This window comes from Merops nubicus, unplaced genomic scaffold (genome assembly GCF_000691845.1).
Source record: "Merops nubicus isolate BGI_N331 unplaced genomic scaffold, ASM69184v1 scaffold2595, whole genome shotgun sequence".
NCBI classification, from domain to species: Eukaryota; Metazoa; Chordata; class Aves; order Coraciiformes; family Meropidae; genus Merops; species Merops nubicus.
The window spans coordinates 1,836-15,048 of NW_008607426.1; the positions used below are offsets into that span (position 1 = coordinate 1,836).

A 13,213-nucleotide genomic window follows, 5' to 3' on the forward strand; every position below is an offset into this window, starting at 1 on the left:
GATTAGCAATGGTTAAAATCCTAAATCAGGTATCAGTGCACTATCAATAGAATTTGTGAAGCTATGCCCTCAAAATTAAAGATATTATGTTTAGAGAAGTAACATGGCATGTAAGCAATATCAGCTTGAAATGTCCTCTGCTCCAAGTTTTAAAAATAGGAACGTGGTTTATGAAGCAATTAAAATAAACTGTCTGAGCTGATTTGATAGACTTTTCTCAGTGCCACCTACAAAATACACAGAAAATATGAAAAAAAATAAAGACTACTTACATGAATATTAGACACTGGACAATCCTTTTTGGCAAGTTTAAAGGCAAAGTAAGATACTTGAAAGATATCGGGTCTCTGTTCTTGATCTGGTTCAAGCATATATCCTGCAAAAATTGGTAAAACCAAATTATCACTGTTGGATACCAAAAAGCCTGTTGAGGCAGCCTGCCTCCAGCAAGAAGAAATTCAGCAGCTCTGCCAAATGAGCTTTTCTCAAAAAGAGCAATTTTCATTGTTACAATGGTTTGGGGATTTTTTAAAATACTTTTTGTAAAGTCAAATAGTTCCTAGGGTCAAATACAATTGGAGAAGATGTATGCTGTTGGGTATTTCAACACTGAGCTGTAGGAGTAACTACACTGAAGTAGTCAGTAACTTCAAAGAGACAACATAAAATCAACTCCAGAATTTTCTAGGATAATATACAATTCCACATAGCTAACAGAAGATTCCCAAATATATCTAACTGCATCAGGCTAAGGTTCTACATCATCTGTTGTCTTGCAGGTTTAGTTGGCTATGCATAATTTTGTATATTAAAAAAATAGAAATGTTCCATGGATAGGAATTTTTCCTGACAAGACACAGAATTTCTCATGTCACTCACAAACACTAGCTTCCCAAACAGGAAGGTTTGCTGTTTTTGAAGAAGAAAAGTTACTTCACATTGTATACCATTTGATACAGAGTGCATACTCAGGCAATCTTTTCTAAATGACTGGAGAACCTAAATAAATAATGAAAGATTTTCTAAACAACTCTAAAAATATGTTCAGCTACAAAGAAAATGAACAGCCTATGAAATTTTGAATTCTCAGTTTTGATGGGAAAATCAAGCTAAATTTCCAAACTGTTCAATAGTACAGCCAACCTCAAACAAAATTCTGTAACAAAAAAAAAAGTGTGTTTTTTAATACATTTTTAGATAGTGGCTTTGAATAAAATGGTAAGATCTATCTCATGGGCAATACATTTCCCACCAAGTTGTAGTTTTAATGAAGTTTACAAAATAAAGCAAATTTCAACTTGCAGTGACAGCACCATGTTCTGGAAACCGAATATTTATCATGAAGTGACTCCTGACACTGGATTCTGAAATATTACATGTATAAGGTAGAGACCATTCAGCTTGTCACTCCCCACTAGGCACCTTGTAAAAGAGCTGAGGTGAAGCCAGACATCCCTGAAATAGCTTTTGCAACCAACAGCAACTTTTCTGGTTTTCATTCCCAATGGAAAGAAGGGAATCTTACATTACGACATTCTTCCCCACCCACATACATTCCATGCCAGTAATGCTCATCTTGCCACAGCAGTTCATTGAATCTTAATATATCAGTGTCCATACTTATAAGGAGACAGGCTTAAAACCTATAATCTTCTGTAAGTAGCACTGTGACAGACAGAAGTGTTTAATCACTGGAAAATTAATCACATTTTGTCAGTTATTAAGTATTTACAGAAGGCAAGTGCTTACCATGGCAACTGCTATTTCTCGGTTATGAACATGTGCTCAAAAAACTTGGTTTGGATTTGGTACTTAATGTTCTATAACAGCATAAACCTATATGGTCAACACATTCATGATTTAAAAATAAATTCTAAGAGCTCCTACTCAAGCTTCCTGAATTTTTCATACTCTCAGTCAAACTCAAGTTAACCTGCTCAAAGGTGAGGACAAAGATGACTGTAAATACACATTATTACTATAAATATTAGGCCCTGTATCTCTGTACCTGGCTGACGCATTTGCTTCAGAGCTTTTTTTCCCCCCAAGTTTTCCTTCATACTCTTTGTCTTGTCAAACTTCTGCCAGGTTCAGGTCTGAAACTTTGGTTTGCACAAACTTTTATCATATTTTTATTGTTTTAAGCCATAAAACCACCACAAAATCCTCCCCAGTGCAATTCACCTCAGTACATTTGTGTTGCTACACTAAACAGGCACTCCAAATGGATCTAAGCACAACTGTCCAACTTGCATAGAAATTACTCAGTTGTGCAAGTGCTGGAGCTGCAAGACAAATGGTAGCCAGGAGCAACTCCCATTGTTTCTCAAGAACCCAGCTTCTCCATGCCACCCATCCAAGTCACCTGCCTCCATCAGCAGGACCTTCTGTGTTTTATTCACTTGATGAGGCAAAAGAATTGTCATGCTGCTCAGATACTCACTTATCAAACAGTGTATTCCATGAGAGTATCGGGAATTGTCCGGAATGGTAAAGCTTCCGTCACAAATAGCAACCTGACTTTCTCCAAAGGGAAGTGAAAAGAAACAAAGTTTATACAGCAAGCAGCCAAGGGCCTGTAAAAAAAAAAAAAAAAAAACAAAACCAACAGGCACTGTAAAGGGATCAGAGTAAGCCTTCTACACAATAAAGCAGCACCAACAAAAACAAACTGCATCCTAGCTACAGCTGATGCTTACCTAGTTACGTTGAAGCTGCATTATTGAGCACTCTGTCAACTCTACGACAAGCTGATAAATGAAGCAGCTCTAAAAAGGCTTCTTTGCCCCCACTGACTGTTAGAAAATGAACTTTCAACATTAAAGCATAGGCCAAGAGTTGGATTCATGTTGTCCTATCATCCAGAGATAGCACTAGTGCTTCCCCTCAATTTAGTCTTGATTTACTTCACTGCACACCACCTAATAAAAACACCTTTCCTTATCATGTTGCCAACAGGTCTCCAACAGAAATCACTGGGTACTAGCAAGCAGCAACCTGAGCTGACAAAAAAGACTTTCTAAATCATGCCTCCCAAACTCAAACTGATCATCACAGCTGGCAATCATTTTATTTAAATAACCACCAATGATACCTCTGCTATACTCTGCATTGTATAGCTGCATGATATTTTTCACTTGCAAAGAATTAGTTTTTCAGTTAGTCAATGCTGTTTTTAACATCACACACACCTCTTTATTAGCTCTCTATTTCATAGTACCCAACAGTTCACTTACCCAGATATCTGCCTTGGTAGTAATTGGTTTCCCTCCATAAAGATTGATCATTTCGGGTGCTCTGTATGATAGTGTTGTGTACCTACCAGCACATAGTTAAAAGAGGACACAGATGAGATACATGCTTCCAAACCAAAAAAAAAACGTGTTTTCCTGCATCTGCCATGCACCCACCATTCACACCTGAGTTTCGGGTATGTGCCTGGAATTGTCTTACACAACGCAAGCAATTTATTGTGTTTGCAGCATCACAGAGAATTTGTGTGTAACATTATAAAGTTATCATACACCAAGATAAATATTAAGTCAACTAAAATTTGCCTTTAATCTTATTTCCCAGGCACACATACTTTTTCAGGTGTCACTCTGCTTTAATACTGCAATAATCAGTCATTTGAAAGATGTAAGAGTCCTACATAAGCATTCTCTATTGCATATGGAAACATACAGAAGGTGGACTTCAAGAAGCTAACATCTCAAAATAACTACTGAACTGACAGTCAAAATATTTTTTCAGAGCAGGGAAAACATGCTCACTGCACAGCAATACACACTTTCGTAGCAGCACAAACATTGCTTACAATAGGCCACTTAAAAGTAAACTTACTTTTTAATTTCTTCTTCAACCATATTAACACCTTCTTTTTGAGGATTAAGGTATTTGTTAGTGGCACTGCCGAAATCACAGAGAACATAGTTCCCGTTATCGTTCAACAAGATATTCTCCACCTGGAAACAAAATCAACACAAAAACAGGTGAAAATAATGGCATTAACTTCCAAGTTTACTGTTACTACATGTTCTTACACACAAATGGGGAAGTTTTCAGAAAAATCAGTTGATGGACTTGGCATTAGCAAAAAGTGATATCTTACAGTTTAGTCTCTCTGTTTACAGCTCCGCCCACAGTAAGTGCTCCAAAACTCAAGTCAGTCTTAGTGAGATACCTTTTATAGTCTCAACACTTTTTAAGTAGATCACTGACTTTTACCTATATGTTCCTTTTTATGAATTTCATACCTTTAGGTCCCGGTGAACTATAGGTGTTTTGCACTGATGCAACCGGGCAACAGCTTCACAGGTATCACAAAATATCCTCATTACTTCCGATTCAGAAAAGCCCGTCTGCAGACGCTGATTCATCTGATTCACAACCTGCCCAGCTAAACACACAAGTCATTTTATTTTTCAGTAATTCCTAGCATGTACAGATTTATAGGCAAAAAGTCCACAAATGAGATGCAAGAAATTTTTCCAAAGACGCTGTATTTGAATACAACAAATCTGGTTTTTCAAATGCACACTCTTGTATCATCCTAGATAGAAAAATTACTGTCTCAAATTAAAAACAAAGCCCCAACAACCAAAATTCGTTTTGGACAAATGGTTGCAAACATGAAGAAATCTAAAAACTACCTTGATTTACATATTTTTAAAACAAAGTTACATTACAAAGCAGGACCACAGGACTACTACATTTTCGGACAGCATTATCAACACTATGCCATCCTCATTGAGAACAAGTCACCTGCCAGGCAAAACACATTTAATATTGTTATCTAAAGCAAAAATAGCATAGGGACAGCAGCAATGAAGAGCTTGCCAATCTCTCCTGTTGAATTATGTTCTACACACACGACGTGCACAAACAGTGCAGAACAATTTCACTTTATTCTTACACAATTTCCCTGTTTCTAAACATATTTAATTATTACAAAGCCACATAAAACAGGCTTTCACATTTTATCAGTGTTCAAGAGCTCAGTGCTCAAGTAGTGAACAAAAAAGCAGAAAGAACTGCTTGGATTCCAGCTTTGAGATCACAGAATCACAGAATGTCAGAGAACCTTTTATGTTAAGGCAATTAACCTTAAGGCAACAAACTTAAGTAACAATTCCAGGTGATAAATACTAATACTTCCCCTTGTATTTACTCTGAAAACCCAGGAGCTGACTCTTACCTCGACAGTACTCCATGAGAATGAGTACCTCCCAAACATTATCACTTACAGAGTTAACAGCACAATCCAAATAGCTCACAATATTCTTGTGCCCAGATAACTCTTTCTGGAAAAGAAAATCCATTTTACTCTTTGCCACAGAAAAACTTACACAAATAAAAGACGGTACAATTTTTCAGACCATGAAGTAATAGTTAGAGTCTTGATACATAGAATATATGGAAGAATCAAGCTATTCACACCCATCCTGAGCTGAATTCATGGTTATTAAAACAGGTAGCTAGAAACACAGCCACGACTGTTGTAGTCTGAACTATTACCAAGTTTTACAGAATTATTACACACAAGCAAGTGAAGGTGTCCCCAAGGAAAAAAATAAACCACAACTTTTAAAAGCCACCTTACATTCAGAATTAAGCAATATTTATTTCACCTCTAAACAAGTGCTGCCATCTGTACTATAGTTTCTGCCTGTAAGATAAGTGAAGGTTAACATAAAAGTACCTCTCATCAGATAATCAAATAGCTGCTGCTATGATTAGAACATGTCTAAGTTAGAAGTGTATAGAGATGGAGATCAATCTTACTACCTGCTGAAGGTTATGTAACAGTTTTTCTCTTGCCATGTGAGACAAGTCATGATTTTTTTCTTTTAGACCCTGTCAAGTAATCATAAATCCATGTGCGTCTGACTAAACCTTCTAGCTTCTCCTTACTTGGTAGTCAACCGCTGAAAAACAACAAAAACTCCGATGATGTAGGGGAGTCCAGTGCATACACATCCAGCACCTCAACACTGGAGTGCCACTTCCAGAACGTGCTTAAAGAAGCCACCAGCAACATCCTTCAGGTAACAGAGTTGGGGCACACACAGGTGTTGAGAACTGAAGTTACTACTAGCAAAACTTAAAGAAATAACTTTCGCTGGGCAACCAGATGTACTGACCTGAATGACCATGGTATAAAATACATATTTACAGTTGTTTTACAAGTTCATTATTCAACAATCCCAAACTCAGCATTAGTTTCTGAAACCAACAGTGCAAAATCAGGACAACAAGGTCCAAAGAAAAGGTGGTCTAGAAATGGTTGTCACTGAAGAGGCATTTAGTGCCTGTATATTGCAAATTAACACATTCTCCAGTTACAAATAATGGGCTTCTTACCATAATTGTAATTTCTCTCTTGCATATGTTGAGATCCGGCACGTTATTAACACACATACGTTTCAGTGCACATCGTACCCCGCCATGGGTACGTACCAGAAACACAGTTGAGAAGCCACCTGGAAAAAACAATTACAAGCCAAAGTTGAGTTTTTGTTATTCCTCTAGCCAACATCCCTACACCCTAAGAAATTAATAGGAGGTCTACATCAGGTACTGAGAAGTAGTGAACACTTTTGAAGTTATGAAGATTTGCTACCTCAGTCCATTTCACATCAGTGAAGTATTCTTGCCAAAAAAAAAGCATGTTTGTTATAACATGAAATTAAAACATTTGGAAAGCATTTTCACATTCAAAACAACTTATAAAGAACAGGGAGAGCTCTACATATTTAAGTATCAACACTTAAGTAGTTTCAAGAGTCATCCAGAAAGCTGAACCAAGTGAAGGTATTGTCCATATAGTCACCATCTCTAGAGCCCCCAATACCTGATTATGGTTAATATTCCCTAAACCTACCTTTTAAAACATGAAAATTAAAATACTAAGGAAAGAGAAAGCCTTGAGAGATACTGAAGAAGTCACACAACTTCTCAGCATAGCCTAATGACCGTTAAGAACCTCCCTGCAATCACAGACAGTGCAGGCAATAAACTCTACAGGGGTACTTGTATTTAAATCCCTACTAAATGCACAGTTAAGAATCAAGACATTTCCTTACAACTATCCCCACGGCTAGTCCAACAGCAGCATGAACTGCAAACCACATACTGGGAGGCTGGGCTCGAGTATCAGGTTTTTATCTTCACTTGGTAGAGAAGAGCCATGCAGACAGGAATCCCACTCAGTAACCAAGTGGAACAACATACACAGGAAGTGCTTCCAAATACTGGGGCACAGGGACAACAACCACTCTCCTGTTTTACCTGACTTTTCTTGGTCTCAACCACTGCCTGCATCACCCAGCAGATGACTTGAGCACCCTCCCCAGGTTCACACATGCAGCTTCCCACAGTTTTAGGAAATCCACCCTGGAGAAGAGTTCACATAAATCCATACTTGCCTTAACTAACTGCTGTCTGACGGCAAGCCAGCTATTATCATGGGTATTTCCAACCAGTGCAAAAACTCAGGTATACGATCAGGACAGGAACATGTAAATCAGAGCAATTAACTGCTCTGATAATCAGGCAGCCAATCGAAATGCATGTGTTTTGTGTTTCCTGATACAATCTGCAAGCAGTGTTTATGAAGTGTAATGCACCTTATTTGGTATAAGTCTCATGTGGTTGAGCAAGTGTGCACATTATCATTTACAAATGAAGTAACTAAATTTTAATGGGACATTTTATCGAAGATTAAATACCTATTATTTTTTAATTTAGTAGCTCTTTCAGCCAAATTAGATGCTACACTGTCAAAACCGAACTCCTGACAATTTTGATGTAACAACCTGAATTCTGCAAAATTATTATACCTAATCTAATTTACACAGGGTCCCTCCAAAAACATTAGACCCGGAGTAACTTCAGAGCAGGTGTTCTCTTAATGTCAAATTCCAGCGGAGGCCAAAACAATCCTATGGGATCCCCCAGTACCAGCCTGGGGAATTACATTAAGAGTGACATGCCAACCCTTTTTAGCGGAAGGTTTTTTGTACTATTCTCTCAATAAAAAGAGACTTCTTGGTTAAGCACCAATACTTGACCAAAAATATAAAACCGTACTCAGGTAAAGCACAAAATCTTATGATTAGAAGACAAAAGAGACTTCTTGTCATCTTGTCCAGTTCTAGAGCCTTGAAATTCTCTAAGGCTAGCAGGACAAGAATATCAAGCCAGATTTCAAATTTCCCTATGTTTTTATGTAAACAGAGCAGACATGACTGGGTAAAAACAATCAGAGTGAAAAAAATCTAAATGCTTAGACAACTTTTCATCTTGCCATTAGGTGGCAATACTGACCACCCCCCTGAATCCTGGCAGAGCCATAAAAGCAGACATATTCCCTATTTTGCCAAGAAAGAGATGTGACCTCGAATGGTTTTCCATGAGTAAACATCACCACTACAAAAATCTTCTCATCAAACACCAAGTGGTATAACTCTGAACAGAACTTCAGTAAGTATATTCATATTTACAGGAAAATGAATAGTCATCAGTCTCCTGGGAATCTTTATCCAGCTAACTGCTGACCCATTCCACTTTAAACCTTTTCAGTTTCTAACGTGAAACTGCACAAGAAGATGACAAGCAAGTTCCAGATGTAAAGTCATCATCTTCTCTACACATTGCCGTTCTTTACCACCCATCGTGGCAATTCGGGTCGCCGCCTTAAATTCCTGAAATAGTCAAGTTATAAGTTCCCCCCAGCATCCCTCAAGTAGAATCATAGAATCCTTTAGGTTGGAAGAGACCTTTAAGGTCATCAAGTCCAACCATCAAGCCAACACTACTAAGCTCTCTGCAAAAACAGAATCAGAATCTGTCAGGGTTGGAAGGGACCACAAGGATCACCCAGTTCCAACCCCTCTGCCATGAACAGGGACACCTCCCACTAGATCAGGCTGCCCAGAGCCTCATCCAGCCTGACTTTAAAGACCCCAGAGATGGGGCCTCAACCACCTCCCTGGGCAACCCATTCCAGGGTCTCACCACTTCAGTACAGATGTTGTATTGCAGGCACATTTATGGGAGTGATTGACTAAAAGCATACCCAAGACTTGAGTTTTGCACACAGCATGCTAATCACTTCTTCAGGTTAACAAAATTTCTATCTGTGACAGCCAAGCCTTTAAAAATGCACAGAATGCAAAAATTTGAAAATTTTAAATCATACTCAAAACACCACTTGATAGTTGCGAAACTACATATCAATAGAAATTTATAATGCAGTTTTCAAGCCTTATAAAGAACTTCTCCTCAAACACCCAGTTTTGGTCAAAACCAAGGAAACCAATGACCGTGATTCTGCCTTTGCATTCCTGAGGCACCCAGACATGAGAAAATAGGAGGACATGCCATTAATCAGCTTCCCAGCAATGCAAAAAGAATTCCTGTAACAGCTGGTGTATATACCTCAAGTTGTATGCTGAGCTTCCCGAGCCTGGGTGAAGGTCATCCCAGTACAGTGCCAGCACTTAGCTGCTCTTATGTAGCTGCCCGAGGGCCCCAGGCGCCACTAGTGCCAAGCTCAGCGAGAGCATTCCAGCTCCTGGGAAGGTGCTGCACACTGACTGTCCCAGCACCTTGGCTGCACGCTGCCAGCCGTGGCCATCACACCCATGGGTGTTCACTAGCCAAGAAGCACTGTGAAGTGGCCTTCCTGCTGCATACAGGCAGTAGTAAATGACACCAACCATACAGATACACATTTACACTGGTTTACACATATATACACACACACTCTTGTGTGCATATATTTTTAGTAGAACATATTCCACAAGCTTCAGCTGGGAACACAAGGCTCCAAGACACAGCTCCATGCATAACAGCAGCTGACAGATGTTGCCTGCAAGCTGGGGAGCTCAGCAGTCCCACAAACAAGCGCAGGAATAGCTCCCTACTCTCAAAACGATCCATTTATACATGCACATTTTGGAGTTCTCAACTTCAAGCGTGCAGGTGACACTTTCCAAGCGACATGCTGCAGTTCCTTTTTCTCACTGCCCACACAGATTCTCACAGTCTGAGTATCAGGGCTAGTCCAGACAAGAAGCACTGCTTTCTTCAAACCAGCATCCATGGGGAAGGCAGCGCAGTGGCAGCAGCGGCTGTAAATCATGTACCAGCAGGACACGTTACAGCAGATGCCACAAGAAGCAGGTCTACTCTGCGTAGCTCTGCCTGCTAACCAAACCGCCTGCCCTGCTGAGCAGCACGCACACTCACCTGCCACGTCTCCTAGCACCAACCACAGCCCAGCTTCACAAAAAGCTTTGGCATAAAGCAGCAAAGACTACTTGGGGCATCCAAGGCGATTAATAACTACTAAGGTGCTCTGGGACAGGCAGATTTATGTCTGCTATAGGTTTTTGTGAAAGTTTTCTTATTTAGTAACACCTACGCACCAGATATGCCCAGCTGTGAAACCGGAAAAAAAAAAAAAATTCATCTGCTGTTTCTGTTAGTAAGTGAGAAGTAGTTGTGTTGCAAAGCAGAGTGCACAATGCACAAATCATTTTTTTAGCCATTTAAAACTAATTAGATCAACTGATATTGTGTGCAACCATAACCAAAACCCACAGATGGCAGTGGTGCAAATAGGTACTAGTATTTTTGTCATGAAGCAGTAAAGCAGCTTTAACCTCAGCCAAGTACACATATTTAGGGACTTGAACACATCAACTATCTTTTCCCTTAATGCGAAAGATCCCTAAAGCTTGCTACAATGCAAAAAAAGTAACTCTATGCAAATTTAAGTGCTACACAACGTGCTACAGGAAACTACAGAGAAATCACAGGAAATCCCCTCACATCAAGGCAGGCAATAGCTAAGACAGATGTTTAATATTCTTCTGTATTCCACCAACACATCAGTCACAAATCCTCAGATTTTTCTGCTTTTAAATCCCAAGTATTCTTATCACATTGACCTCAACAATATTTCCTCACAGTGGTGAAGTTACTCAACATACCTGCATGCTAGAAAAAAAAAGTTAAGCATTTGATATACCCTGTAATCAATACATCCCATGCACCCAAGACAAACCATTGTATTTCTTATGGTAAAACTGATCCCTTATTTACCCCATACTCTTCTTAGAGGAAATATGGAAAAACCTCTCTCCACTTCCATTTTTAATCAAGCTGCCCGAGAATTCATCACAACCTCCGTACCACTTTCATATATCTGACCACCACCTCTTGCTATTCACTCTAAGTAATGCATTTACCTCTACAACTGTAACAGATTCTTGTATTTAACTGATAATTTTTCTCAGCAAGAAAGAGAGCACAGAACATGACAAGCATATTGCCAGCAGTTCAATGAATTAATTTTGATTATCAAGAAGTTAACATTTTTCCAGCTTCTGAAATCACATTGCAACAGCAGTTACTGGAGACTACTAAAATGGACCCATTATCTATACTAACAGAAACTGAAAGTGGGAAATGATGGTAAAATCTGGCAACAAGTCACAATCCACTGCGCTTCATTCAGAAAGTCAGCTCTTAAAGTTCTAGGGTTACGCTGTCATGCAGATACTTGCTCTTTCAGTTACTAAGAAGAAACGTAACAGATGGAACAGTACTGTAGTTTTTTCTAACATAAAAAACCAGAGCTGTCTCCTCACAGAAACCGGACCAGTATTTATGTTTGAAGAAACTAACCCGGTCTGCTCCCTGCATTGGTGGGGACTGGGAAATGCTTTGGCAGAAAGCAGAGTTGCCAGAGTTACCTATGCCAAAGGTGTGCACAAAGACAGTAAAACTATTTGTTTACAGGCACCTCAGTAACAGAAGCAAAACAGCATTCAGCTCAGCATCTTCTACTTCAATGCTTTTGGAGCCGTCTTCCAGCCTGAGAATGTCACTGTCTTCCAACAACACAAGCATATTCAAGTCTTTTTCCTTTTTGAGATGTACATTAATGCAACGGAGCCACTAATGTTCTTGAAATTCTTTCTTCCTTTGCAAATGCACATCTTGCATATCCCAGTATACTTAAACATGCTTGCTCTCTCTTTATAGAGCCAGACAGCAGTTTTGAAGCGTGTTTCCTTCGGACGGACCTAGAAAGCTCTGGAGAATATTGCTTTCAAGTCTCCCATCCATGCGGCATCACAATATTCTTAACTGCATCCCTAACTTGGCATTTTTAGAACCTTTCTAGCTGGCACAAACCAGTTCTGAAATTTAGAAGCAAACAAACACACCACACTAAAAAAATGGAATTTCAAGAAACACAATCCACATTTCCAAAGCCAAGAAAGACTTGTCAAGTATGACAGCTTTTTGCAGGAGCAAGCAAGGTTTTTCTCCACAGAGCTTCATGTTGCTGATGCATCCATTTCCAAACATTAGGATTCAAGAGCAAATAGAAACCCACACAACAGAAACCTATCAGCCAACCTGACCACTTTTTTTTTGTCAAGGTCAATACTGTTGACTAAATATTTACAGAAGGGATTATGCTTTGTAATCTATGCCAGTACAGTTAATTCCATTTCACTGTGCCACTAAACTTCTAGTCTCTCAAATTTAGGTATGCTTACACATGTTACTCAAGATGTAACCAAGGTGATACCTTAGGCAGGATGTGCTTCCTGCCCAGCCTCTCACAAGAACACTTCTTAACTGGACCAAGCCATTGATAAGACAACTATAATGAGCATCTGCCAAAACAAAACAACCCAACAAACCATACCAAAACAATTTCAACAGCAGTTTTATCTTCAACATGTGGAAAGGTTTTTTCCCCATCCCTCCCAGCTTTGTTCACTGAATTCAGCTCTGTCCGTAGTTTACTCTGGGCTGTAAACAGAAGGAGTTTGAGAGCAGGTTGATGTTACCTGTGAATACAGATAGATAGAAAAACTCAGCTACTCATTCTACAATGCTGAGGCTATGATCAATAGAAACCTTGAATATAATTCATTTTATAGATAGATTTCCAAGCACTTTTAAAGGACACAAGAGCTTATTTAAAAAAAAAAAAAAAAAACAAACCAAGAGCACACAACTTGATTTTAACTCCAATATAATAAAAGTTGAACTTAAATAGTTACAGAATGGTTAATTCACTGGGTACATATACATTACATACCTAACAAGCAACCACCACAACACTCTGTAACTAAATTCCATAGTCATACTGATTACCACCCAAATTAAAAAAAAAAAAAAA

At 39.0% G+C, this 13,213-nt stretch overlaps 1 protein-coding gene across 1 annotated transcript; it reads right to left on the minus strand.

Moving 5' to 3' along the window:
• Window positions 1-272: 272 nt before the first annotated feature.
• LOC103772581 (BMP-2-inducible protein kinase-like) lies at window positions 273-6,482 on the minus strand (the record flags this gene model as incomplete). The annotated part of the gene is made up of 7 exons (XM_008939916.1): window positions 273-376; window positions 2,444-2,576; window positions 3,237-3,318; window positions 3,844-3,965; window positions 4,257-4,399; window positions 5,198-5,303; window positions 6,364-6,482. Coding segments are annotated over 7 exons (809 nt in total), but the record flags the coding sequence as incomplete, so codon positions are not given.
• Between the last annotated feature and the right edge of the window lie 6,731 nt (window positions 6,483-13,213).